Source organism: Spea bombifrons, chromosome 11, assembly GCF_027358695.1.
Source record: "Spea bombifrons isolate aSpeBom1 chromosome 11, aSpeBom1.2.pri, whole genome shotgun sequence".
NCBI classification, from domain to species: Eukaryota; Metazoa; Chordata; class Amphibia; order Anura; family Pelobatidae; genus Spea; species Spea bombifrons.
In genome coordinates this window covers 16,874,316-16,899,021 of record NC_071097.1, presented here as the reverse complement: position 1 = coordinate 16,899,021, position 24,706 = coordinate 16,874,316, and the positions used below count along the sequence as shown (strand labels likewise).

At 38.3% G+C, this 24,706-nt stretch overlaps 1 protein-coding gene and 1 long non-coding RNA gene across 6 annotated transcripts in view; both read right to left on the bottom strand.

Moving 5' to 3' along the window:
• The window catches only part of USP54 (ubiquitin specific peptidase 54), a 43,652-nt gene extending 30,332 nt beyond the window's left edge, over positions 1-13,320 (bottom strand). For all 5 annotated transcript variants that reach the window (XM_053450090.1, XM_053450092.1, XM_053450091.1 and 2 more), the window contains exons 1-4: positions 13,107-13,320; positions 9,537-9,629; positions 3,043-3,177; positions 227-340 (exon numbers count right to left, since the gene is read on the bottom strand). In XM_053450090.1, coding sequence (XP_053306065.1) covers positions 227-340; positions 3,043-3,177; positions 9,537-9,629; positions 13,107-13,256 — 492 coding nt within the window. In that variant the 5' untranslated portion in view covers positions 13,257-13,320. The remainder of the gene's footprint in view (positions 1-226; positions 341-3,042; positions 3,178-9,536; positions 9,630-13,106) is intronic.
• Positions 13,321-14,143: 823 nt separating this feature from the next.
• The window catches only part of LOC128468394 (uncharacterized), a 34,553-nt gene continuing 23,990 nt past the window's right edge, over positions 14,144-24,706 (bottom strand). The window contains exon 2 of the long non-coding RNA XR_008345827.1: positions 14,144-14,429. This is a non-coding gene — a long non-coding RNA (uncharacterized LOC128468394). The remainder of the gene's footprint in view (positions 14,430-24,706) is intronic.

Here is a 24,706-nt window from a genome sequence, read left to right as displayed (position 1 = left end):
TTATGGGAGTTCTTCTTTAAACAAAAAATCACTACTACTAGAAGCTTTATGTTTTTTTTTTTTAACTTGCACAGCCATCTCCATAGCACCATGGATTATGACAGGATTTACACAAAGTCTGGATCTCTTATGAGCCAATTATACAGGCATTCTATACTGTCCAGTTCAAGAACGAGGAACTATTGTGGCTCTGTTTTCTATATGTCACTTGGAATTGGTATTGTACCTGTTCAAACAGGGTCATCGCAAACTTCTGATGAGAAATACAGTGCTGGGCAGTGCATATATCTTCCTTGGACTCATCCGCAATGTGGATGTGGAGGCGAATTAGAAGATTTTCCTATAAAAAGTGGGGAAACACAAATTTTCTTTTTTATATACATCTGCAGCATTATCACATATCAAGTGTATCTGCAGCATATAACAACTTTTCGTTCTGTCAAAGCATATAGAGTGAAGAATATGGTGCCAGCTCCCATAATAAGGTTTTACCCTTTCTGAAATTAAAAAGGGCCTTTTTGCAGATTGAGAACATAGTACATTGTTTTTAATGTATTCTTACTGAATATAAAGTGTTGTGAAAAAGTATTTGCTCCCTACCCATTTTTTCTATTTTTGCTTATTTGTCACATGTAGATGTTTCAGATCATCCAACTAATTTTAATATAAGACGATGTGGGTAAAATGCAGCTTTTAAATGTTCATTTCATTTATTGAAGATAAAGAGTTAATCAAAACCTATATCACCTTTGTGAAAAAGTTATTGCCCCCTAAACCTAGTAACTGGTTGTGCCACCCTTGGTGGCAACAACTGAAAGTAAATGTTTGCAAAAACTGGTTAATAAGTTTTTGCTGGGGAGGAAGTTTGACCCCCTCTTCTTGCCAGAATTGTTTAAATTGAGCAGGGTTTGGGAGCAGGAACTGCCTTTAAAAGTCATGCCACGGGATCTCAAAAGGATTCAAGTAGCCCACTCCAAAACCTTAATTTTGTTTCTCTTGAGCCATACAGAGGTGGACCTGTCTGTGTGCTTCTAATCATTGTCCTGCTCCATAATTGCGCTTGATCTCAAGATCACAAACTGATGGCTGGACATTCGCTTTCTGGTACAGAGCAGAATTTATGGTTCCATCAATTATGGTAAGTGACTTAGGTCCTGAAGCAGCCCCAGACCATCGCACTACTACCACCCCATTTGATTATTGGTATGATGTTCTTATCATGAAATGCTGAGTTAGCTGTACGCTAGATGTAACAAAACCTATGTCTTCCAAAAAGTTTCACTTTTGACTCATCAGTCCACAGAATATTATCACAAGATGCAAATGTAAGATGAGCTCTTGTGTTCATCTTGGTCAGCAAGCTTGGTTTCACCTTTCTACTCTCCCATGGATGATATTTTTGCTTAGTCTCGTTCTGAGGCTAGTGAGGCTTGAGCTTGCATGTTAGTCTGGGTTCTTTTCTGACCTCCTGGACGATTTGTTGATGTACTCTTGGAGAAATCTTGGTAGCCCGACCACTCCTGGGAAGGTTCACTTCTGTTCCATGTTTTCTCCATTTGTAGATAATGGCTGTCACCAAGGATTAGATGGAGTCCCAGAGCCTTTAAAATGGCTTTATAACCCTTTCCAGGCTGATAGGTGTCAATTACTTTTTCATCTGTTTTTTAATTTCCTTAGACCTGTCAGGGTCCACTTTTCGCTGCCTGAACCATGGCTTAACAATACATGTGGTATATCCATCTGCTACCACTAGTGGCCACCCTCCTCCCTCAGGAGCGCTCAGAACCCAATTAACAGGTACAGCTGAACCTTATTACCTGAGTTGAGCCCTGCCTTGAAAGACCTGCCCTGCTCCTCACACAGTGCCTTTGCATTGTAGTGTAAGCAGCTCCTTGCTGTGGCTTGTTCCTGGTCCTGGCTTGTTCCCGGTGTCCTGTTCTTGATCATTGGCTTCTGACTTGGCTTGTTATACAGACTTCCCTTTTTGTCTTCCGTTCCTGGCATATACGATTTGCAGTTGTTCAGAGTGGGCTTACCTGTCATCAGCCCTGCCAGTGGGCTTACCTGTTCTCAGCCCTGCCAGTGGGCCTCAGCTCCCTTCTATTCTGTTTTCCAGTCCTGCTATTCCGTTTGTGTGCCTGTCTGTACCTACCTACCCATCAATATGCATCAAGGGGTACAGACAGAATCCCCAGTATCCCCTGCACATGGGCTCCAACCCGACCTGCTCGTCCGGGTCCTGACAAGATCACACATCATGTGCTGCTTGTTGAGATCTTTAAGCCTACTTCACCTAGCAATCCAGGTTTTTAATTGTTGTTTAAATTCAACAGGGGTGGCATTAATAATGCATAGGTGTGTATAGTGAAATTGAACCCAATTATCAATTAAATGTGGTTGATTTAGTAACTAAGAGGCTAGTGCATTTTCACATAGGAACAGGTGGGGTTGGATAGCTTTTCTTTCCTTCGACACAAGAAATGGTCTTTTAAAAAGTGCATTTTACTCAGGCTATCTTTGACTAATATTAAAATTATTTTGATGATCAGAAACATTTAAGTTTGACAAATTTGCAAAAATAGAAGAAATGGGGAAGGGGCAAATACTTTTTCACAGCACTGTATATATATGTATATATATTTATATATATATAAACACACACTATCTGATGAATTTTTAAGTTTACAATGCTAGTCTTATGACTAAGCTCAGTTTGTGTGAAACGTGTCAAGCGGTTTAGCCTTTTTTTGTTCGTGTTCACATACTGTTGTTCCTTTCAATTTTATTGTCCAAGGACGCTCAATAAATTATTTTTTTTATACATGTAGGAACTTCCTGGTGTGATACTGGTGTCGGCTGGCACAACTATCGGTTTTCCTGTGATAGAATGCACTGCAATCAGAATGCACAAAAATATCTGCAATATGCTTGTCATCAAAAATGGGGGTGTTTCTGATTGTCCTGCTCATGAGCTTACAATCTAATTAAAGCAATACACAGGGAATGATGTTGCCAAATCTGTCAGGAGGAATTCATACTCACGAAGCATTCTGCGGCATCGTCCATGATACCTAGCTGGAAACGCTGCTCATCTTGAAACGTCTTGGCAAGTGCACTACGGAGAGCGTCTGACGGCAACACCTTCTCACTGCTGCACTGGAACTGATTGAATATTCCCTGTTTAGGAAGAAGGTACAGTTCAGGAACAGACATACAAAGTCCCTTTGGTGACATTTTTAAACATGTTTCTATCAGTACATTATTTAAAGGGCATGAACTATAAATCATCGAAGAAAGTGATGCAATTACGAGGCCTTACTTTTTGGTACATGAAGACCCCTATGACACAATTCAGAATAATGCTGGATGTCTAGTGACTTCTAGTGATCATCTAGATTTCAAATCATGGTCACTGACTAAATATTGCTCTAAGAGTAATTCCTCATACATGGAGACACACTACCTCTTCTTTAACTAGCTGAACCTAACTATATTATATAAAGTCGTTTTAGAAGTTAAAAAAAAAAAAAAGATATCCTTGCTCAATAAACTTGGCAGGCTACCTTGTCTCATGGTAACAGTTCTGTGGTCGTACTCGTCACGTGACATTGCCTACATTTGTAGGACAAGGTAGTTCTGTTATGGGAACAATAGACCACTTTATTCATCTGTTAAACTAGACAAACACATTGAAACTAATCTGTACTGTTCTCTCTCCAACAGAGCCTTTTTATGAATAAATGCATTTATTCAAACCCACCTGCAATCTTTTTACTTCCCTTACTTTTTGTAACTAAATGCAAAACTTTCCAAGGAGCAAAACGTGTTATATTTGTTTGCACACTTTAACTAAGGAAATAAAATAAGAGGGTTTTACTACATGTCCCGATAGATTTGTAATCCTGCTAATAGGTCTCATGTCAGAATTACTAGAGAACAAATGAAAGTGAAGTATTTTGAAGCACACGTGCAATTGCCTCCTGAACTTCTTATGGTTGAAGAGACAATACCTTCTAAATATGAAACACTTAATAACAACTATAAATACCATATAACCTCATGTCAGTGAACCAGTATTTTCCGGGGCTAGTATTTGCCAAAAACAGTTTGTTCCTACCAATATGAAGATATCGACATGAGATAGTGTATAAGTATAGTTTCAAACCTATTCAAAAAAGGTGCTTCCATTTTAAAACTGGTAGGAAATACGAGGAATTATTGCGGTACTAGATGGTTTTACAGATCGCAGAGACTATAGGGTATTACAGCCAAAGCCCTCATGTTGGTCAATTCAATAAAGGAGGAGTTGACAGGAGAGTTGTGGTTTTATCTGCCACACTTCACTATACGTTATGAAGGGCCATCCCCAGTGACTTTCTACTGAAGAAGTTATTTTCCAAGTGTCCTCGTGTATTAAATTATTCATTATATAGGGCCAGCTCAGCCAGGCCTTCACAGTGGAAAAACATGCCACTGCTGTCCCTTCATAATAAATATTGAAAGTGAGGGAGGTGAAACTGTGCTTACAGGAACAGGTGGCCATAGCTCAATTAACCCCTTAAGGACCGGGCTGTTTTTAAATTTTTGTACCCTTTGGGACCGAGGCTGTTTTAACACTTTTGCGGCGCTCGTGTTTAGATGTAATTTTCTCGTCACTCATTTAGGGCACCCACACAAGTTTTATATTGCTTTGTTTCACGACAATAAGGGCTTTCTTCAGATACCATAGTTTTGATAATATTATCTAATTTTCCATTTAAAAAAGAATAAACTATGACAAAAAATTGAAAGAAAAAATAAAAAATTTCTGACTTTTACCTGAAAAAATCTTTTACTCATCCAAAAACGCTAATTAAAAAAACCTGCTAAATAGATTCTACTATTTGTCCTGAGTTTAGAAATACCCAATGTTTTTATGTTTTTTTGCTTTTATCTGCAATAAGTACAAGTAGCGTTTTGCTATTTCAAAACGCATTTTTCCCCCCCAAAACTGGTCATTCTGCCCCATGTGCTATTTCAGGTATATTTGAAGCCAGGCAATGCAATTTACCCCATTAAGCCATATATTTTTGAAAACTAGACACCTCAAGGTATCTCATATCCTGGTATTTTAACCCTTTCCATGTACTAATTCTACTACTACCCTTTGTCAAACTTTGTGGTAGTAATTTATTTTGTGTTTTTTTTTCCCACACAAATTGTACTTCGGGTATACATTTATAGTTCCAGGTATCAAACAACACCCCAATGTGTGTTCAGCAACGTCTCCCAAGTACAGTGATACCACACATGCATGGGTTTGTCTGGTGTTTGGGGTTTAAAAGGCCACATTTGGGAAGTGCGCTTTTTTCCCCCCATTTTGGCAAAATCACTTGCAGCAGCGGCTGCTCTCAGCGCGTTCTGTGGTGGGTGTTCGGTGTCGCTGAATGCCTAGTGATCGAGGCATTACAGCGACACCATTGAAGTTTAGGAGGCGTTTTGCGCTCATACTTCCGCTTACTCATAAAACTTACTCATACGCTTATGAGTAAGCTCTAATATAAGCGTGAAACGAGTTAATTCTTACTGGACCTATACCTACCTCTTTTTGTAAAAACTGATTTACTTTACTTAATATCAAGGACACGTGAGTGCGGCGTGCGGTTTTATTTACAGAAAAATATATGCAAAAATAAATAAATGAGATTTTGGAGAGCTTTATTTAAGGGTTTATTTCAACATTCCTTGGGATGATTCATTACTCTTCCATTTCTAATGGATATTTATAGCCCGTGAAAAACTCACAAATCTAGGTTACCCACATTCCTAATACAATAGTGTTTTAAATATGATTCTGAATGTACAATTATTTGTAAGCAGATATGTTAATATGTTCTGTGATTTGTTTAATATTTTTATAGTGATATGCAAATGTTATGCGGCCAACCTCACTGTAACTAATGGGATTATTTATTAAAATCTTCTTTAGAAGAAACAACAGTTGATACACTAATGCCTTAAGAGAAAACAGTTTGTACTTTAGAAAATACAGGCTGTTTTGCCCAGGATAAAATTTTCACCTAGATCTTATGATCTTCAGAGGAGTAAATATTATTTTTTTTAAAAAGTGAGTGAGCTGGCATGAAACGTTATCGTTTCACGACCTAACTTATGCATTATTAAAGACCAACTATGGTGAGTGCTTACTGCAGGAAGGGATCTCACAGACTGGACAGACCCTCTTGGAAACTTATTTTTCATTAATGGGAGCCTCCATCTTACAAGAGGCAAAATCTCTCGCAGTGGCGCTTGTGAACGCTCTCCAGGGTGGGTTTTCGGTGCCACTGAATGCCTCACTATCGAGACATTTCTACGACACCTCGTTGATCGCCTCCTAAGTTCTTTTAAATCAGGCGTCCGTCGCCATACAATATATGGCAATATATGGCGGACGTTCACAGCAACCCCATCTGAGTGAGGAAAGCAATTGTAGATAGCTTTCTATACCAGTTTAAAGTCATAATGAGATATCAATTGTCGTTAACGTTTTTTCCGTGACGTGCCTACCATGTCAATTGTTGTCAAGGAGTTAAATGCTGCCCGTGTCTGGTCTCCTGCCCCCTCGCAGTCCTAGCATGCTGCTTGTGTCTGAGTTGAGGGAAATGATATCAGACTCAAACTCAGTCCCAGTCAAGGTGTCCTCTCCATCATGGTTCCCTCAGTCTCAGCCCGCTGTCCAAGCCTGAACACAGAGCTTGGACTGCGAGAGAGCAGGAGATCAGTCCTGTCAACAGGTACTAGATCAAAAAGGGAAGAGCCTCCTCCTGAGCCTACAAAAGGTAAGAGGGGGTCCTAAATGTAGATGGGAGTGTGTGATGCATGGAGTGAGTTTGTATATGGTGTGTCCATGTATAAGTGTCCGTATATGTCAGTGCTAGTATATGTAACGGGTGTACGTGAAACAATCTGTGAAGCTGGAGTTATAGCTGCGTATTATACAAACGTACCTATTTTTTTTTCTTAAAAATATAGGGTACATTTGTACCGGCGTATTATACACAGTTGCATACTTTGAGGTTTTAGTAACACTTTCCTGGAGGCATTCAAACCCTTTTGCTTACTGCTGATTTAAAAAGATAAGGTATGTACGGATGAGGCCTAGTAAAGGATGATTAACATGTTAGGAAGTTCTTCGCTGTAATGCTAGGATTGTGTTATTGCAGTGTCAGAGTGATAATCAGGATATTTCTCCTTTGTGTACCGGCCGCAGTTGTCAAAAAAGCAACTACGCCTGTGAAGCTAGAAGATATCAACGTTTTGGATGGTTGAGTTTGAAGTAGCTGTCAATCATTCTTCTGAGACAGTTGCAAAAGAAGAAAATAATTTGATTCTATCTTGTTAGAATTCCAGCCCACCCTACAACACCCATACGCAAAACAACAATGAAGTGTTCTGGACCTGTAGGGTGAATGCCTTATAATGTAACCTCTTAACAACAAAACAACAAAAGCAAAATAAACAAAGTTCTTTTGGTAACTAGAAGGAAAACAGTTTTTGAATTGAACAATTTATTAACCCATTGCAGATCAGAGTGTGATTTTTATGCAGATCACAGAAGAGAAATTATAGTTAAGTTTTCAGATTTTATGGCAGTTTCCCGCTGAGTGCCCTGATACAACGTCATAATCAAGCCCTTCCTATGTTAAGGATGTACATTGCGAAGGAAAAGTGTGCTACGGAGGCTGCGCATGGACCTCCATAGTTAAAGAGGTTAGAGATCTTCCTTGCAACTGGCCAGTTGGGTAGTGGCACATTGGGAGCTAGATACCCCAGTATTAGAAATCTGCACCCAGTTTGGGTACATGCGTACTGCCCCCCCCAGGCCAATACTCCACCAACCTATACGACTTATTAATTGTAAAGGCACAGGCCACAAACTGGCATTATTAATTCTTTTAAGCAAGAAGAGAGCGAGAGAGAAGAAGAGACAGATTTTTTTACTGCAGAAACATATCAAAGCACCTGAATGATCTCAGTGTAGCCTTTGATAAGAAGATCCAATGTCTACTACATTGACCTGTATACTTTCTGGACCAAAGCAAAATATATTTTCTGTCTAGTCTAGGAATTATTACATGAAAGAGGAATTTCAGCTGGATACAGCATACAACAATGACCCACAGACTAAAAAAAAAAGAAGTCTTTCAACATGTTTCCATCAAAAAATATTCCTACAAAGAGCAGGTTAGAAGTTTTGCATTTTGTGTAGTTTTTTTTTCCTTCACTATAAGAGATTTTGGAGGCGGTGAGAACAAAGACATTTATACTATAACCCTTTCCAGTATGGATCAGAGCACTATTCCCGAATACTAATCATGTTCCAGTCAACAAGACAGAGCACATTTGCAATTAGCAGGGCTGGTCTTGCTAGAGTATCACGTTGTTAGGGGTCACACATGAGACTTAATGGGTGGGCTTAACACTAGCCAGGTTTCAGGACAGCCATATCAATCAAATTTGCTCAAATACAAAGAACGAGCATTAGTAACTATTCTGACTCGGGATATAATCAGCAGGAACATTCTTTTAGTGCCTAAAGTGACTACACTTTCAACACATTCTACCCAAAACGACTGCTTATTCTCACTTCTATACATAGTTACTTCAGGCTGAATATGAGCACAGGAAATGTGTCCTGCAAATAAATGGCAAACCCTTACAGAAGGAATAACTCTTGGATCAGAAGATTTTTTTTATTATTATTGCATAAGCGAGCAGCAGATTTGAGTGAGTAATCTGTCTAAATAAAGCTGTTGTCGCCCGTAGTCCAACGAGCCAGTCTCACACCTAAGTAGCCAAAGATGAAGCTGATCAGTTTGCTATAAAAATATTCTATGCTTCAGCATTCCAATACTTCACTCAATCAATTCTTAATTTGTTGTTTATCAACCATTTCTCAGTGTAGCATAATTATGTTCTGTACTGCGATTACTATTCCTTGTTGATTTTCTAAGAGCAGGCAAAAAAAAAAAACAACAACAACAACAACTTAAGCAGTATGTTAAACTTTTGTTAAAAAATTTTTTTGTGAAATCAATGTCTGGTTCTGCTGCTGCTAAGTTACCAAAAGGTTATCATAAACGTAACCACAAATGTTTTGTAAAACTGCTACACTTTAATCAAGAATTGTTTTCTTCACTGTTCAGTTGTCAATTAATGGAAATATGTTTGCCTATTGTATACAGGCTGTCACTGCGATGATGTACAAGTGACTAATCAATTTCTCAATAAATACTAAAATGTACACCTTGAGAAAGCCCGAGCGCTCTAGGAAAGACATTAATATATACACAGCTTGTGCAATTTTAACCATTTCTTTATCAATACATTTAGCTGCTGTCACCAAAACCTGTAATTGAAGGCGTCTCCATCACCATAGTTCACAACCTATACATTCAACGTGCAACACAGAATTGGCCAGCGCTATGCATTGCTATGCTTCATACATTATAAGAACCACACACACATACATACACACACACACACACACACCCTACCTTAAGTGCGCAGAATATGCAGGAATCGCCCATACATTTATGTGTTGTAAGTTGTCGGAAGCTTCGGCGGAAAATATCCAGGTGCCACAAAACCTATGGAAGAAATAAATGTATATACTTATGTGACAGGCAAGATTGGACACATGAAAGATTTGTGGTATTCTCATCAGGATCATTATATGTAACAGCTGTAGCCGTGTGTTACTTCCTTTAGGAACAATGTCTCTGTGTAGGTACTAACTTTACACATAAAAGAGGTCACGAGCTTGGTTGATTTTAACTAAGTTATTTTTCATCCCAAATATACCCTTGGTTAAAAAGAGAAGGGCCTTAACGAACAATGTGATAACTTGTGCCTTTAAACACATTTTGAATTGTTTAAAGCAATTTGACCCCAAATAAAAAATTAAAATGCAAAATATGAATACAAATGGATATAATTACAGGCGTTGTAACCTAGAATTATTTATAAAACAGACATTGTTTTAAGTTTTGACTTTAGTCACCACTGCTGCTGATCAGCCTTCAGGTCTCAGGTAGATCTGGATAGACTCTCTGGGGACCTTTTTACTTTAAAGGATGTTTCCGACAATGTCAGCGTTGATTTGTGACTAAGGAGCCAGTGATGTTATTTGCAGAAATGAACATTAATGTCGGTGTTAGTTGACACATCTAAAAACCCATTTTAACATTATCAAAATGGTTGTGAAATGTGGCGTAAGGCAAAGAAAAGCAGAAAAAAAACAACTGTCCAAGTTTCAGGGTGTAGAATAATCATGTCTTCAAAGGGTGAACAGTTCATTGTCTATTATTATTGTTTAGCACTTTTATTAATTGTTAGTATCAACAAAAATACAGTTCTATTTTTGTTATTTATTATTAATAAAGGACATGTTATGTGCCAATTATTCTTCCGTCAGCATCCTTAGTAATACATTCCTTTTCGCAGAAGGACAAACAGTGGGGAGGAAAAACCCTAAACTCATGGAAAACTAGAGAAAAAAGAAAAGGACACAATAAAGAAGGCGGTCGTGGAGCTCAAGCAAATATTTTGCTTGGTATAGTGCAAACAGCACAGTTCTGTTGAATTCCTAGGTAAGGGTATTCCCACAGGCTAGAGGAATACTGTTTTATTAGGGAGTATGTTCTGAACAGTCTGCATTTTTCCAAGGTTACTCAAAGAGCAAGTAAATATTTTTTAGCATCACGACTGTGTCTCCAGACCTGCCCGCTCCGGCATTCAGCTATGCTGCTCCAAATAATTTCACGTACATCGTCATTCCATTTAAATACCCTTAGTCATCCATATGACGGCTTCCAAAAAAGATATTGGATGGAAACTCCCAATTGACAGCTTGGTGCAAATTATATTAGGGCTATTAAAACAGCTCATGCAGTGAACTATTACAGCCATGGCACATTGTTTCAAGCTCACGTGTCAAAGAAAGCCCTGATTTGTTTTAGCTCGTTATTAAACGTATTGTGCAAGGGACTAGTCTACTTACAGTGTAATATAATCGGTGCAGGGAGCTCCTTTTTACCGTATTCATACATAATGTACCTAGTTCATAATGTCTGTATGACCACTGTACTTATATGACTGCACTTCCCCTTTATTATATTGTGACGTGTAAAGTACACCTGTTAGCATTACAACAACAATATATATATATATATATATATATATATATATATATATATATACATACTCCAGGATTTTAAACAATAATAAATACAAGCCCATACTATATGCCATCATAAACTCAGTAGGATGTGAGTGAATAATCTAATTTCACACATTAACTATGCACTAAATTAACAATTCCCTAAGAAATTGCGAAAATATTGTGCATGTTTGGGCTGTATGAGGAATGATGTTTCTAATTCTGTGTTAAATTATTAAAGTGTGAAATTCAGCAGAAAAGGTGGAACTGCAGCCTCAATGCTTAGGCTCTGCTACAAGAAGTATACGCGTGTGATGTATTGTTAAACTGGTGAGATAAATAGTAAGACATGCCATTTTTGTCTTTAGGGAAGTAAACCGAGTTTGGTTCACAGAGAACTATTACAGTGAAAGTCGGTGTTGTTGGTTGTCAGTTGACAGCGGGGTATTTATACATGCATGGGCCAGGCATAAAGCCTAAGGACCAAATAAGCAGGAAAAAGCCGGTACAGGAGATCGGCCGAATGGTTCTTACCTGCCGTCAAATCCTCAATTATTATTTTAGGATTCTATGTTTACATTGATGACAAGATTATAACTTGTCTTTCTAAATACCGGCTGATGTATTAACGTTATATGAGTTGTTCCATGTCACAAGAACTTGGCGGTTATATTGGTCTGTAGCCAGCAGGATGCATACAATTAGAAATTACAGTCGGTGTGAAAACAGATGAATTAATCGGGTCGAGTTTAACGTTAATTTAGAACAATTCAGCATCACAAAAACAAAATGTATCCTTAAAAAACTCAGCAAGGTTAGAAAGTTCCCACTGTCTTTTGTAAATACAGGTTTAGCTCGATGAAACCCAATTTGATGGTTTGCTAAGAGAGCAAAATAAATAGCCCCCCTTGCCTTGAATTAGAAATCTCTTACTAAGTCACCGTATGTGACTGAAGCCTCATGGATGCGCTAATAAGGACTTTTTGTGTATATTAACTTTAGAGACCAATGTCTCTGCATTAACGGGTTAACGGGTTACTAACTGTGTCTTCATGTAAAGTGCAATGGTCAATGGGGCGCTCCCAAAACATTTTTTTTTGTATAGTTTGACAAAGACACGTTATTAAGAAATCTACCGATATTTCTGCCAAGTTTAACTTTTGCTTCTATATATGCCCAAAATTGTAGATATAAGTGCACAAAATCCACTGGGGAGATTTAGTACTTTGTTATAGAGAAAGAATTCCCAATGTTGAACTGTCCGTAGATGTTCTAAAAGTCCATTTATATACCAAAAGTGCTAAAAACCACTTATATAAACATATATAATAACATCATTATAATATATTAATAATAATGAGCCCAATGCCATAATAATCTACCCCTAGACAAGAATAATTCACATTAATAATATTTAATTGAATGTCCTGCTTAAATAGTGTAAAGCAGGTTTCTACAGAGCTGTTGATGGTGTGTATACTGGACATAGCTGGCCAACATAGGGTCCACAATTTGTTCTAAAGCTGTTCCAATACAAGACAATAAAGGAAAGTTAAATATACTTTTAACACACACATAAAGTTTATGCTGTAAAGCTGTGCAAGTATATAGCTGTATCCACACGAACAGATAAGAAACTACAATTCAGAGTTTCAGCTACTGATGGTTATGTATAAAAAGGTAGTAGTTGCTCAAACTTTGCCAAGCAGTCTTATTAGCATTGAAACCAAAGGAATTGAAGAACTGGACCGTTTTGCTGGTTGCTATGGTAATAAAGCCACTATCCAAACTTTGCATCAAAATCACTTGTTATACATAACCCACAATGTTTTCTACAGAGAAGGCAGCTGCGGGTACATAGAGGACAAAGCCTTACACCGTGTTTACAAGCAGTCAGCATCCTTACCTGCAGTGCACTGTTTAGGAAACAGCTATTCTGTCCGGGTTCATTAATCAGACCTTTGCTTGGAGCAATGGACATGGAATTTCGTGGAGTAAACATCTCGTGTACGCCTCCTCTACCCGTAGAAAAGTAATTTCTCTTCCAGGACATCATTGAGTTCAGTGCAAAAGAGAAAATACGAGACCGGAATCTCCGCAGAGCCTCTAGATGCAACCAGTAAGATCGTTTGTAAAAGTGAAAACGTATAAACCAAAAGAAATCAGCAGGAACTGTTAAAGGTAGAAATGTTACTTTAGGCTTAACCCGTACAGAAGGAATACAGGGAGTACAATCGATGCAGAAGTAGAAATACTTGTAGGAAAATCATCAGAGTACATCCTTGATCTGATCATGCAACTTGTCTAAAATATCCTTGAGACTGTAGCAATGACGGTATCTAAAAACTCCGGATAGATACTGTGACTGTGTGTCCAGAAAGGCCCTAAAGCAGCAACAATTACGGATCCAGAAGAAGTGTGTTTCTTAATCCTCAGAACAGCGAGTACAAAAAAAACAAAAAGGTCTGGAAGCAGCTTCTACATCAACAATCAACACGACTCACATGACGTGGAGCCCCCTGCATCATGAAAGGGGGTGGGGGATAGGATAGACAACTTCAGCCAGGGCAGGTTGCAACAAGAAACACGACTATTCCTTGGTAGTTTCAACAAGTTCGGCACAAAAGCTTTTAAAGGATTTAATTATTTCACAGAAGCGCCCTAGTCTAGTCAGTTCAAAACTGGAAATCCAGGCAGCTGAAGAAGGGTGAAAAAAAAAACCTGTTGCGTCATTTAATTACTGTGCTGCATTGTTGGGAAGTTTTGTCAAGTTCGGCAAGCCTCACCTCCCACGGTTAACTAATAGCCTTTCTAGAGAACAGATATAAAGATGACAACTTAAAGGAGTATGAGGAAGACTATAAAACCCCGCTTAGCAATATGGAGAACAATATATTCCAGGAGAAGGCTCTTCATTTATTTGACTTTAAAAAAAAAAAAAAATTCTATTAGGAAAAATAAATTATATGATTATAATTTAAATGTAATATTTTGGCTTGCAGGCAGGTTAAAATATGTTTATTTAACGGAATTCAAAGGTTTGCGCAGAATAACTCGGCCTTGTTCAAACTTCATGACTTCACGCTTTGGCAAGTACTGTAATATCATCAGGAAACACTTCAATTAGAACAGATCCATCATTTTGATGACCGAAAGAAGCTTGCAGGGTGAGATAAGCAAAACCATGTTTCACGATCTTAAGGAGCATCCTCTGGAAAATGTCAGGGACCTAGAATTGGGGGGAAAAAAAACACAAAAAAGACAATTAAGAACAATGGGAAGCATCAATCAAAACACTGCATAAGGGTAAAAATGTTGAGTAGATCCAGATACAACCAGAATTACGTAACAATGTATCATATGTTACAAGAGAAATTAAATATCTTCTCAACATCACAACTAGTCTTTGGGAAAGAAAGACAGCATAAATAATAAAACATTTACTTCCCCTGCAGCCACATGGGAACATTCCTATCTCTATAAAATAACAAAATACAGAAAACAAATGAGACCACAAGATTTATATATATATATATATATATATATATATATTATATATTATACACATATATAATCACCACAAATAATAACAAAAAAACAAAGTTTGACAAATGTGATTCATATTTGGTGTTTGCTATTGTAGAAGTCAAATAAGTTAGTTATTTTATGTAGGATTTAAGGTTTTATTATCATTTTTGAGGGATAAAGCATTAAAATAACATGTTTGAAAATATTTCAAAAACAGGTCAACTATAATCTAGGGCTGCAACAACTAATCGATAAAATCGATAATAATCGATAGTGAAAATCGTTGCCAACGAATTTCATTATCGATTAGTTGAATCGATTATTATCGATTATAAAATGAGGGTTTTTTCAGCACAAACGCTCTGAAAAATACCCCTCATTATATAATCCGTTTAGTCTGACTCACAGCAGCAGCTCCTACTTACCAGTCCCTCCCTGTAATCACTGTGACAACTGGCTCCGCCCCCTTCCTTCTTCCAGAAGGCCAGAACCACAAGCAACTGCTGCTTATAAAGGTGATGGAACTCTTTTCTGAATATAATTCTGGATCTGAAACACCCAGAAAATATCCAAAAGATTATTGTAACAGCTACAGTAATTAACAACCAATAGCCTTCCAGATGTACTCATTTAATATGCACAAATGTCTTTTCAATAGTTTAGTACCTCTGCCAAAACCAGGTGACCCCGTTGAACATCTAGAAACACAGAGAATGAACATCTAAATATCTCCAAAACATCTTTTATGTGGTTAAATGTTAAACTAGAGAGAACATTTCCTGAAGAAAAAAAAAAAAGATTTTCCCTAAATACAAAAGCACTATAAGTGTGTTATTACATATAAAGCCAATCCTAGTACAGATTACGGGTAGAATAGTTCTCAGCAAAACCATCACAAAAGCTCTACGTGCTAATCTTGTTATTTGTGAGACTATATTGTGACAAAGCTGTCATTTTAAAAGACACGTAATACCAGTCTCCTAGACACAGTTTGACTTCCTACACATATATTTACTGTGTCTGCCCGAGTCACCGAAAAGAAAGTATACACAGAAGGTATCTGGCTTATTCAATGTGTTAAAAAATACGACTGATGAGCCGGCTGGGATGTTCTGGCAGGTTACGAGGGGAAATTGGGACAGTCCCAATGCCCCAGCCGACTCCAAAGTCCTTCTCCTGCAAGCACATGCACAACAAGATCTTCAAAACTAAAAAACGAACCTCACGGAAACCGAGGTGGGTGGTAGCCTGTGGCAGGACCAGTATTATCTGTTTAATTGCCTGTCCTAAAGTACGTTCCCTTCTCCTTACCCACACAAAGCCTGCCTGAACCAATTATCAACAATCAGTAACCCACCAAAAGAAGAGAGATAACATAATGGGGAGAAACAATCTTATACCAAGAAAAGGATAGAATCAGCTCAGTATGGTGTTCGAGCAGGGACGGTCACGCAAAATATCACATGACTGACAGCATGTCACATGACTGACGCAGGTCTGTTTTATTTTTTGAACACAATAAGATAAAAGATTTTTGTCAATGCTAACCTACATTGCTACATAAAGCACTGAATTTAATGGTCACTTACAAAAATATTTTCTTTACATCAAAAACTAGTATTTAATAAACACATACATTTGAAATATTAATATTCCTTTTTGGTACAAAAATGTATTTACTTGATATTAAACACTAAGCCAGTAGTATAAAAGAGGAGGGGGGTCAGCAGCCCTAAATATCCGTTCACAATCACTTTAGAAACAATGTGAAAACCATCATCATTATCAAACTGCTTGCATCTCTGTAGCTTTTGATAGTCAGCTGCAAGAAACTCTTATTCTAGGACCTAATAAATCTTTAGAAGTCATACCGTATTGGCTCGAATATAGGCCGCACTTTTTTCCCCCACTTTAAGACTTTAAAGTGGGGGTGCGGCCTATATTCGGGGTCTAGCGCCCGACGCCCGGGACATGCAGTCCCGGGCGCCGGGCAGGCAGCGGGGTTAGGATACAGATCCCCCGCAGCGGTGCAGGGGACCTGTATCCTACTGTCTGATACGCTCAGACAGCCTCCCCTGCCAGCACTTCCCACGGGGGGGGTGCCGGCACGGGAGGTTGTCTAAGCGCATCGTGCGGATGCGTTTTACCTCTGCACCCCCCCCCCGGACTTACCGGAGCAGACTCCCGGGTGTCTTGCGGGGTCGGCGGGGGACGTCTACGCAATACAACTTCCGGTGCCGGATGTGCCGGTACCGGAAGTTGTATTGCGTAGATGTCCCCCGCCGGCCCCGCAAGACACCCGGGAGTCTGCTCCGGTAACTTGGGGAGGGGGGGGCAGAGGAGGACAGTGGCAGCGTATCTCGGGGAGGGAGGACAGTGGCAGCGTATCTCGGGGAGGGAGGACAGTGGCAGCGTATCTCGGGGAGGGAGGATAGTGGCAGCGTATCTCGGGGGGGGAGGACAGTGGCAGCGTATCTCGGGGGGGAGACAGTGGTAGCGTACCTCGAGGAGGGAGGACAGTGGCAGCGTATCTCGGGGGGCGGGGGGGGACAGAGTGGCAGTATGTTTTTTTGGTGCTTTTTTAAAGAAAAAAACTTTTTCTTTAAAAAAGCACCAAACTTTTAGGGTGCGGCCTATACACGGGGGTGGCCTATATCCGAGCCAATACGGTATATTGGTGTATTATGGACATCATAGACGCTTACTCACAAGTGACACCACCGGCAAATGTTTAATAAACTGCTGTTACACCCAGCACAGAATGATTTGGTAAAGCAAGAAAGGGACAACCAATTAACCTTTACTTAAAATGTAGTACGGGAAGCAATTAAGTCTCTGCATGCATTACTCCCAAGTGTAGCTCTCTGCCACCCAAACCAATCGGTCCCTCCATCATCCCTAATGCCCCTTTTTCTAGGACCTCAGAATGTTTAAATATATTGTTTTATTCAGTGCAGATTTTGGGCGCCCAATCATGTCCTTTTAAATAACCTAAGGGACATATTAATAAATGTTTCCTTATATAAGTTATTGATCAGAAATAACTACCCTACTAAGAAGTATCTATAATAGCAACTTGAGAAACCATGCTGGGCAAGAAAGCTTTAGTAATCCTTACTGTAAACCTAACAGACAGCAACATCCGTAGTGAATTGACAGTGGGGGCCAAGAACGAGTGATACTACAATGGAATATTATTATACATATAATACTTTGCTGTTAAGCCAACAGGCTTCCAGACTCCCACTGCCTTGAGATCCCTATCGCTGAATACAAAAGAGGCCTTTTGACAGGATCATCCTGGAGCATGGTACATAGATCACAAATATACCACACATCTTCTCACAAAATCATTTGCTGGCCATATTATCCTTACGTCAAGTTTCCAAGCCATCCATATGAGCCAGGACCCAAAAATATACTTCTCATATACGCAGCATGGTATTCTTCTTCCTTTTAGGAGTTCCACATTATCCACTTTATTTTTGTTACATAAACGAAGCCGCCTTCCTTCTATTCGCATGCTTCCCTGAACGTTTAGGCGTGTCGCATTTCCAATACGTGTGTCAGTAATTAGAGTGTCTATTTGTAATCATACCAAATTACGGCAATAATTTCAGCTCCTTGATGCATAACAAAGTCATCGCTGCCTTATGCTGGGATTATGACTCATAAACTGAGAAGAAGAGGTTTTGTGAGACTGCACATAACAGCTCTTGTCAATAATGTAGCTTCTGTTCATTTGTTCTTAATAAAACATATTTAATAGTTTTAACACCAATGAAGGTTTGATAATTTGTCACTTTCAGAGATTTCTACCTGATCCCAAAACCAATTTCTTACTCTACACATCAGCATGTGAGAATGTTTAGGTTCCAATGGACCTTTTCTAACACAAGCTTTTAGCTGGTCCAATGGTACGTGCCAGATGGGGTATTTTGCTTGACTTGTGGCATAAATTTGTTTACTCTTACATCATTTAGAATTGATAATTGTTCATATGGATTTCTATGTATAACACATGCAGCGTAAACATACATAGCTAAAAATCAATGCCAACAAGCATATTATTTTCTTCCTCCAGATCCCCTCATCAAATCTATGAATAATTATTTCATTAAAAAGTCTTTGCTGTCCATCACAGAGCATTTTCCAGTAATTAGAGGAACCGATGGCCAGTGGCCATTGGTAAATGCCTTCTGTTATGCATGGTGTCAACAATAATTCACATTTGTAAGTTTACAAAATGAGCGAGGACAAAGGAATCCATAAATAAAAAGGACACGGGGGAAGCCTAGCATTGAAGCTTTCTATTGTTCAGGGTCAAAGGTCAGCCTGTAACAAAGACAACTATCCCAATTAGACAAACGTCTTTTACTTTGAAAAATCAAGCTTCCTGGCTTTGTGTGCGATTATAACAGGTGCCTTCTTGGCAGCTTCAGCATAAGAAAGATAAGAAGAAATTGACTTTTTCACATCTATTACTAGAATAAAACAGTTATAATACCATTTTCTTTTTTAGATGCAAAATAGAACACACGGACATGTCTAAGACTAAGTCCCTCACACAAAGTCACAAGGTATGTTACTTCTTTCTTGCCCACGTTACATGGGTTCTCTCATTTGCATAGTCTAGAGACCAGGTCCAGGACTGCATATAAGACTATATGTGTATGAGGGAACCTTGAAACAAATAAGTCTTTCTAGATTCAGAATTAAAACTTCCAGAACAAGCCAACAAGGAGGTGGATCAAAGTTTCTGAATTCAAAATTTTCCAAGACAAATCATGAGAGAAACAATAAATTAATTGTGAAACAAAAGGCAGCGGAAGTACAGATTATCCAGACGAAAGATTTCATGAAAAGTCATGAAAAATATACATAAACGAAACGGTTTCTTGCATAATACAATATTACAAAACATATGTATGTTTATAAATTAATCACATGATTCAAGATTGGCAATAACACCGAACCTTCCAACATAAACACTGGAGTAGTATGTAAGTATAAAGCATGGTGGCTCTAATGTCCTACAATCATAGATACAAGTTACAGATTTTTTTAAGCAATGGCTGAAAATAGCCTTTAAGAAAGCTATTGCGTTCAATGTTTGACGTTACACATGAAAGAACAAAACACACACACACAACTTGACTGCAGATAATGACCATTTGGCTCTCCCGGACTGTATTTTTTTTCAGGGAGTGTCACCATATCCCAAAACTGTTTGTTGCAAGACATCCCACCATTTTAGAGGCCTTGCCCTTGTAGGCTAACATTGTATTAGCTCACATTAAATGTATAATGTGTAGAAACAGACACACCTAAGCAACCTGGTGGCCATATAGTGCATCTCCCAGTACATAATCAGTAAAGAGTTTAAAAACCTGAGGCCAAACCTGTGCTGAAGACATAACTAAAAGAAGTTTGTTGTAGTAAATGTATCTTCAGATGTTGACTTGTAAGATTTCCTTCAATTACAAAATTGGGCATGTGACCTGATTCCTTCACATAACCGTCCAGACAGCTGCAACCAACTCTGATGATTTGTCACATAGAATAATAGAAGGAGTGCAAAGGAAATAAGTTGACCGTTTAATTTAACGAGACAGCAGTTCCTGGCAGAAGTACTAGGAAACAGACACCAACAAATATCCAAGTACCAAGAAGAAACAAAATCACCATTTCGCCTTTTTATAGCTTGTGCTATAGCTGAGAGTAATTACTTTTAATTCACTAAGGACCTATATCTTAGCTCAAGGTTACAGATATCTGTTGCAAACCAACTATATCGCCTCACCACACAGTACAAAGACCAGTCAACAAGAATCAGGGATGTTGTCTCAAAGTTGTGTTTCTCTCAAAGATGCAAAGTCCACAAGCATGAGGTATGGTGGGAACTCTGCTACAGTTCAAATGTCTTATATTTCACCCACTAGCTGCTATTCATCATACCAATGCCACAAAAACCAACCCTCTCGCTTCTTGCATCCCCTACTCAGCTTCTATATTATATGTAAAGACTATCAACAACTTGGTGTCTGTCTCCATCGTCAGCTCCCACCATAACGTGTTATTCAATTTACTATCTACAAACTGACCAACGATTCAGATTAATTCACAACTCAAATGTGCAGTTTTGAATGAAACGAAAGATGACGAATAGGATTTAAATATTGCTACATCAAAGGGAAAGCAATAAATGCACATAACTCTTCTATTTTTATCAGAGTTAAAATTCACTAAGATGCGTTTTCCATTTGAGTATCTGTAAATATTTGCAAATGTTGAGTAAGAATTAAAGGATTTCCAAAGAGTAGACAGTCCTGCTCCTTTAGGTCTCACTAGGACGCTCGATTTTCGATTTGTGCATACACCCACTTTTATATGTTCCTCAATTTTATATAAGCTCCAGAGCTGCTTGTCACTGCTCTAAAAGACCAAATTATTAAAAAGTGCTTGTTTAACTCTTCTTTAATTAAAAATACAATCTAATTATTTATTTTTAGTAGAAGCAGAATGTCTCATCCATGGTCCAACAATTCACACCAATGATTGGCTACTTGAAGTGGCCAATCAGTGTCAGAAAATCAATTGGAATGATGTCTGCTCTTGCACGGGGGGGGGGTCTCACTGGAATGCTTCTTGAGCCAGTGCTGAACCTGACAGGTAAGTCTGTCACATGGCAGATGATGTATTCTACCGCAAACAGTTGGGGAAAGGGGCAAATGCACATGGGGAGAGAAGATTATGTAGAATCTAAAGTGCATGATGGCTGAAGTTTCCCTTTATTTTTGCATTATAAATGAACAGTAAATGACCAAAAAGGCAGAGTGGGACAGGTATAATACATCGTTAAACAAGTACTACAGAAGACAAGAATAAAAGTTGCCACGGCTATCCCTTTAAAATGCATAGTGGTTAAAGCGATAAGCCATTTTGTGCTTCTCCACTCACATCTATATACATAATAATGTAGATAATGGTAAGAAAGATCCTATGGCTGAGAATGATGAGTTGTATTCCACTCACGAATACACACACAAACACACACTAAAAAACATGTTTATTTTTTGCAGGGAAAATTTGCAAGAGGCGGCTGGAGAAATCAAAAGCTGGAAATTAGCACTTCAAGGCTAAGGCAAAATCTTTGTTTTCACGACAACTTATAACCAGTACTGTAAGTAGCACAGATGCGAGATTCGCTATAAAGAGTATTCTGCTTGAGATACAAGCAAAATAAAGGCAGCTTCAGAGAGAAGCCTTGGACCAAGACTGCAGTCCCCGAAGCTGTAGGAACCGACAGCTATGCTAATGATAACACAAGCATCCCACAAGATGACAGACACACAAAACCATCTAAATGACACAATCTGGCACCCTGAGGTTGATGCAATTTTTTACGGCATCGTTCTTTGTAGTGATACACAATCCACGTTCCTCAAAAATCCACATAGACGTATTTACAGCTGGATCTATTAGAATCCAGACAATTGTTCTTCATGGTTCTATTCTGAAGTACTATGCAGCATCAACAGCTGAAAAATCTATTTAAGGCAACATCAGCATCACACAGAACAAGCAGCAGCCATTACCCGAAATAGCAACCAATGGCGTGTAATCTATCTGTTCCCGCCTCTTTTATTAACCATAGCCCCATTGAATACAGCAGTTTAATACGTCAATCTCCATGCACAGCTAGGCACTGCCTCATCAGTGCTGGGAACTGAAATATAACAAGACACACAGTCGCTGTTTGCTTTTCAGTAAGTGGGTCACTAAAAGGGAATATTGGGCAAACAATTATGTGAATCTTTCCTACGCAGTTTCTATACAAACTGAACTAATTGCTTTTAAAGATGGGAAAGCAAAAGTATATATGGTAATTCACATAGTGAATACTAATGAAGTGAGGGAGATTAATGAAAGCATTCTGTACCATGCAAACATTGGGAGCATAGAAGCATGTAATAATAGTCTAATTGGATAAACCTGGCACAAATTATATTTGGGTCAGGTTTTCATTTTTTTTTTAAATTAAGATATAACTGTTTTTGCATAAATTGGAATAAAAAAACCCCAAAAAACTTCAAAATCGCTCACTTGGATTGGATGACCAGATGGCCATCCAATTGACCTATAACCATTGAACTTTTTTTGGATTTTTACTAGTATCAGATTAAAATAGATTTTCAACAATAATGTGCTGTTTTCTTTTTTTTACACTGATCTGGGTTTTGCCTATTAGACATTTGTATCTGTTCTAGCTCTGTTGTCTTAGCCTAATCTACTAACCAAACATCCTGACTCCTTGTCATACTGCTTGTGGCAAATGGTACCCAGTTGGACATTCTGACTAATGAAAGTCTATGTAGGAATGAATTGTACAGCAGTGCCATAAAGAATCAGCTTAGTGTAGTGATTGTGTAGAAAAGGTCGCCCAAAATATCATGGCCGACAATAATGGCAGCCTCTAGATCTACAGATAAAGGAAGTTTATCAGAACAAAATGAGATAAAATCATGTTTTTGTCTATCCTAAGTAACATTACAATGTACAGAACTGTATTTTATGAACAAGGAGAAATATAGTTTTAAACTGGACTTACACTAACTAAAAACAATAGTTCTTCTTATGTTTGCCCTATACCCACATGCTCACGTGCCCCGCTACATCAAATCCACGCCATACAAGTTCAAGTCATTGTTTATATTTCTCCTTGCTAATTGGTACATTATGCAAAATGCTGTTAAAATATCGTTGAAATGTATTATTTCTATAAAACTTTTTCTTTCCCCTATGGATCCAATATACGCCTTACATCACATTTCCATCTGGCTGAACACCTACACAAAATTACACATTTGCACTTCCATATCTGTTTATCTTTGCATGCCAGATATATTTGAAGAAGGAGATCATTAAAACATTGCAGATGTTTTTGCTCTAGGAAATTGGCTATTTTATGACTTTTTCTTGAAAAGTCAAAAAATCAATAGATAAAAATACAGCAACGCGACCACCAAAAACATACGGATAATATCCAGTGCTGTGGGTATGATCACCTTGAATCTGTTCTATCCGTGGTAAAGAATACCTTTATAAATGGCCATTTGGCATAACATTAATGGTTTAACTAATATCTAATTAAGATCAACTGTATGTATGCCTGTTAACGTTGTTGTGATAGATAGTTAATAGAAGTACTTTTTATATAAGTAAATCAATGCGACATGAGGGGCCAGCGGGCGATAGTGGGAAATGACTATGAGACATCGTTTTGGAAATCGAAATGTCTGAATATCTGTCCAACGTCCAGGCGTATGAATGCCAGTCAAAAAGTGTCACACACATAATACAATTAGCAGATAACGATAACAGTGTATTCATCATACCTGAGGGCTATTCATACCTACAAAGTGTCCTTCATAGGAAGGACAGCATATATTTCAGACCCAAATCACTTTGTCCCTCCTTTCTAGGATCTTGGAATGCTATTTGAAGGTAGGTTGTCTAGTATCCACAAAGCAACAGTACCAATTTCTTTCAAATTAAATGCATCTTTTTCTCTCTCTAGCAAATGGATAGATAGATAGATAGATAGATAGATAGATAGATAGATAGACAGACAGACATAGGAACTCTAAGACATTTCCATCACGTAGCTACAAACCAAGGCACAATGCAATTGGGAACATCTTCCAAATATTGGACTCAATTTGACTTATGTCTTCTTCAAAATATGTAACTACGTCAACGTAAACTATTCCAAACATGTATACATAAAAATTAGAAAAAGAAACACACAAAATACAAGCAGTGCTTCTTGTGTTTATTTTACATTATCTCCATGCTTTGGCCGGAAGGGATACGCTAAAGCTTCAGTGAGCTTCCTGCTCCATAACATCAGTATGCTTATTTTGGTGGCATTTCCATGCATTTCCATGCCACCATAAGGCCAACTTAAAAGTAAGG